We start from the raw sequence: 4,227 nt of genomic DNA, 5'->3' as shown, positions 1-4,227 counted from the left end.
CCTGGGCGCACACCGATGCAGCACTTGTCAGGCCATGCTGTGGTAGCATCCCATATAAAGCGGAGGAAAATGGGCACAGATGTTAGCCCAGGGCCAGTCTTCTTCAGCAAAAAGAAGAGGATTGGGATGGACTTTAGCTCAAGGCTAACTTTCCTCACACACACACACAAAAAACAACCGAGTTCATAGACACATAGAACAGAGTGATGATCGCCTGATCCAGGGAATGAGGAGTGGGAGAAATAGGCGAAGGGGGTCAAGAGGTACAAACTTCCAGTTACAAAATAAATAAGTCATGGGGATGTAACGTACAGCATGGCGACTACAGCTAATAATACTGTATCGTATATTTGAAAGTTACTCAGAGAGTAAATCTTAAAAGTTCTTATAACAAGAAAAAAACTATATAAGGTGACCAACGTTAACTACACTTATCATGGTGATCATTCCACAATGCATACAAATATCAAATCATTTTGTTGTACACCTGAAACAAATATAATGTTATAGGTCAATTATACCCCAATAAAAATTTTAAAAAGCAAAAGAAAGCTGACACAGAGTGCTTTTAGAAAGGGAAATCTTAATTGAAAAAAAAAAAAGTGGGAGGAGGATTATATTGCACGATTAGGTTCCAGAAAGAAATACCTGGTTAAACATTGTAGGTCTAGTCACAAGGCTAGTTAAGGATTGTTAGGCTGTAAAACTCATGACTTTATTAGTTGTTTAGGGTAAATTCTAACTTCACAGACAGGGCTGTTAACCAAATATATCATCAATTAACAAAGACACCAAACAACAGAACTCTCCTTCTATCAACAAATAGCTCAACTTTGTTACCAGTTATCTGCACAATGTAACTTAACCATTTCTCAGTTTTTGGCTAATTTTTATCTTCTCAACACATATCCCTCCTTACATCCCCAGCCACATCTCACATCCTGGCTTCTTGGATAAATACATCACTGTGAAAATTAAATCTGGTTGAACACATAACGTATAAAAGCTTTCCTACCAAGAAACTCTATTTGCAGCATTTTTTGACTCTAAGACTACACAGACATAACAGCACACATCCGAATTTGAATCATAATTGCCTTGCCTTTCTGGCTTTTTTCTTGGTCTGTTTTCAGTGGTTTTCTTGTCATTACGTCAAATGTAATGGCTATAACTGTTAGGATCCTCTGAGTAGCAAGCAATAAGGATCCATACTCACTGTCTTATACAATAATGAGGATGTATTGCCCCACAAATTTAATAAGCCCAGCGATAGAGCAGACTTCAACTGAGACCTAGTATAGCAGCTCAGCCATGTCACCAATGACCTGATTTCTTCTGGACTCTCCTCACCTTCTCTAAAATTGGCTTCAAACAAAGGTTGTAAAGGGGTTTAGAAAAGGCCATCCCAAAATATGCCACTTTGGTATTTGTTTTCCTCCCCAAAGCCGCCAGTAGATGGTTGTATATCCTAGTTGTAAGTCAGTCTAGTTCTTCTATGTGAGCCACAGCCACAGCATGGCAACTGACAGATGGGTGGTGTGGTTCCATGACCAGGAAGAAAACCCAGGCTACCGAAGCAGTGAGCACCGAACTTTAAGCACTAGGCCATCAGGGCTGGCTCTTTGGCATATTAATTACCTTGAGCTGAAGGCACTTGAGAAGCAGCAGATGCAGGAAGGGCTCTCTGACCAAAAGTAAGTCATAAAATTTCCCATGAGAAAGGTGCTTTTTCTGCATCAGGAAGAGAAGAACATTCTGTAGGAGAGCAGAATTTGCCACCCTAAAATGTGTCACTTTGGCTTGACTATTTTTAAGACCAAAAGACTCAGAAGAAACTTTGACCTTCCCCCTAACTGCCTAAAGGAATTTAAGATAGAAGGCCTGTCCCAGGAAGGAGCTATCACCACAGATAATTATGTATAACATGAACTAGTGTGGTAGACAGGGAGGAACCTGGCAAGGCCCATTTGATCAAAGTCCTCTCCATCTATCATTGCAAGGCGTGGATAACGTTTGTTTACCAAACATTTGCTTTTCCATCTCCATGTGAATTGCCTTCCTCTCCTTTGAAGTCCCAAACCACTACCCTCAACATCCTCCTTTGTCTTTAGCTGAAGATGGTATTTAAGGTGGTGGCTTTAGCTATTTTGGTGAGTTACTCAGTTTTCCTGGGTTTCTCCCATGTATACGCGTTATTAAACTTTGTTTGATTTTCTCCTGTTATTCTGTCTGACATCAATTTAATTCTTAGACCAACCAGAAGAACCTAGAAGGGTAGAGGAAAATTTCTTCCTCTCCTACAATTCTTATCACCAAAGATTGGGAGTCAACACCAAAATGGATCTGTACAAACCAACCTGCCAGCATAACCCTCGTCTTCCATTAGTTTCCCCGTATATTTCCTAGTCATTGTCCCACAATTTACTGCCCCTAACCCAAAGCCCTTTGTCTCTTGTTACATCTCCACAATTTGTTATTCTTTGTAAGCTCTTAGGTCTAATGGCTTCTTCAGGTCTTCATTTTCCTTTTGAAGACTTCTATGTAAACATAAAAATATTACATAAAATGCGTATGCTTTTCTCCTGTTAATCTGTCTTATATGAATTTAACTCTTGGGCTCAGCTACAGGACCTATGAGGGTAGAAGAAAGTTTTTCCTTCCCTACATCTGCCTCCCAGGGTGGTCAAAATATGGCTGCCGGGAGCTCCAGGACTACATACTTCATCCCTTTTAGAAGAAGCAATGTCTTTCTCTCAATTTTCCTTGGGAAAGGGAGGAAACGTCTTTCCCAGGATTTGCCAGCATCTCATTGCCTCTCATAGGCTTGAATCTGGTCGTGTGTACATACATTCTTAAGACAATCATGAGTTCTGGGGAAACCATTTACGCTGATTGCCTTAAACTGACAAGGTACCACCCCTGAATCTGTAGGTGGGATCAATCCCACCTAAAGTGTTTGGCTAATTTTGTTCAAAGAAATCCAGTAGACTGATGCCAATGGGAAGGAATGGGTGCTAATCAGCAAGCAATAAGGTTCAATCTTAATGGCTTAAACTTTTTTTTTCTTTTTTTGAAAAACAGTTTTATTGAGAAATAGTTCATATATCATACAATTCACCTATTTAAATTGTACAATTCAATGGATTTTAGTATATTTGCAGAGTTGTGCAACCATCACCACAATCTATTTTGGAACTTTTTTAAAAAATTATTTTATTAAGGTCATATTGACTTTTAACTTGTGTAAATTTCAGGTGTACATTATTATATTTCAGTTTCTGTATAGACTGCATCATATTCATCACCAATAGTCTAGTTTCCATCCATCACTATACACATGTGCCCCTTTACCTCTTTCACTTTCCCCCCATCCCCTTCTTCTCTGGTAACCACCAATCTGTTCTCCTCACCTATGTGTTTATTTGTTTATCTTCCACATGAGTGAAATAAAACGATATTTGTCTTTCACTGTGTGACTTATTTCGCTTAGCATAATACCCTCAAGGTCCATCTGTGTTGTCACAAATGGCATGATTTTGTCTTTTGTTGTTGTTGTTTTTGTTGTTATTGCTGTCCAAGGTTTATTGAAAATATTACAGCACAGCAGATAGATTCAAACTGCTCCACGTGGTGTTTTGAAATTCACCCCAACTGCAGGCTGAGTGACATGAAGTTTGGACAGACTGTCAAAGTCCAAGAATTTCAGCATTTCCCTAGTGTCAGAATCTACTTCAATGATCTCCTGATCCAGGGCTGAGACCTCAGGAACATAATTATCTCTCCTTTCTTTCTCCTCCTCCTGCAGCTTGAAGGAGATACCTCTCACCAGGCCTCTCTGAATCCGCTTCATCAGATGCATGACATAGCCTGTGAGGTTGTTGCAGACTTTCTGGTTGGGAATAAGGGTGATCTCCTTGCACATGTGCTTATTGGTGTGGAAGTCATTGCCCAGGAGAATGTAGTACTTCTCAATGATGACCCAGGCTGCCCTCTTCATGGTTTCGGTGTGAACACAGCCCATGTTGACGGGTCCCTGGTAAAAGAGTGATTTTGTCTTTTTTATGGCTGAGTAGTATTCCATTGTGTATATATAACCACATCTTCTTTATCCATTCGTCCATTGATGAGCACTTGGGTTGCTTCCACATCTTGGCTATTGTGAATAATTCTGCAATGCACATACAGCTGCATATATCTTTTTGAATTATTGATTTTATGTTCTTTGGA

At 39.7% G+C, this 4,227-nt stretch overlaps 1 protein-coding gene across 1 annotated transcript; it reads right to left on the bottom strand.

Moving 5' to 3' along the window:
• Nucleotides 1-3,478: 3,478 nt before the first annotated feature.
• On the bottom strand, nucleotides 3,479-4,021 carry LOC131422972 (small ribosomal subunit protein eS17-like). Its single transcript, XM_058570592.1, has one exon. It carries the CDS (start codon nucleotides 4,019-4,021, stop codon nucleotides 3,614-3,616), a length of 408 nt encoding a protein of 135 aa, XP_058426575.1. The 3' UTR covers nucleotides 3,479-3,613.
• Nucleotides 4,022-4,227: the final 206 nt, after the last annotated feature.

Source organism: Diceros bicornis, chromosome 26 (genome assembly GCF_020826845.1).
Source record: "Diceros bicornis minor isolate mBicDic1 chromosome 26, mDicBic1.mat.cur, whole genome shotgun sequence".
NCBI classification, from domain to species: domain Eukaryota; kingdom Metazoa; phylum Chordata; class Mammalia; order Perissodactyla; family Rhinocerotidae; genus Diceros; species Diceros bicornis.
The sequence above is the reverse complement of the archived record's forward strand: the minus strand, read 5'-3'. Positions and strand labels throughout refer to the sequence as shown.

Bases quoted from the DNA above. Each gene is read 5' to 3' on its own strand.
- LOC131422972 (XM_058570592.1), bottom strand. From the start codon at position 4,021: ATGGGCTGTGTTCACACCGAAACCATGAAGAGGGCAGCCTGGGTCATC.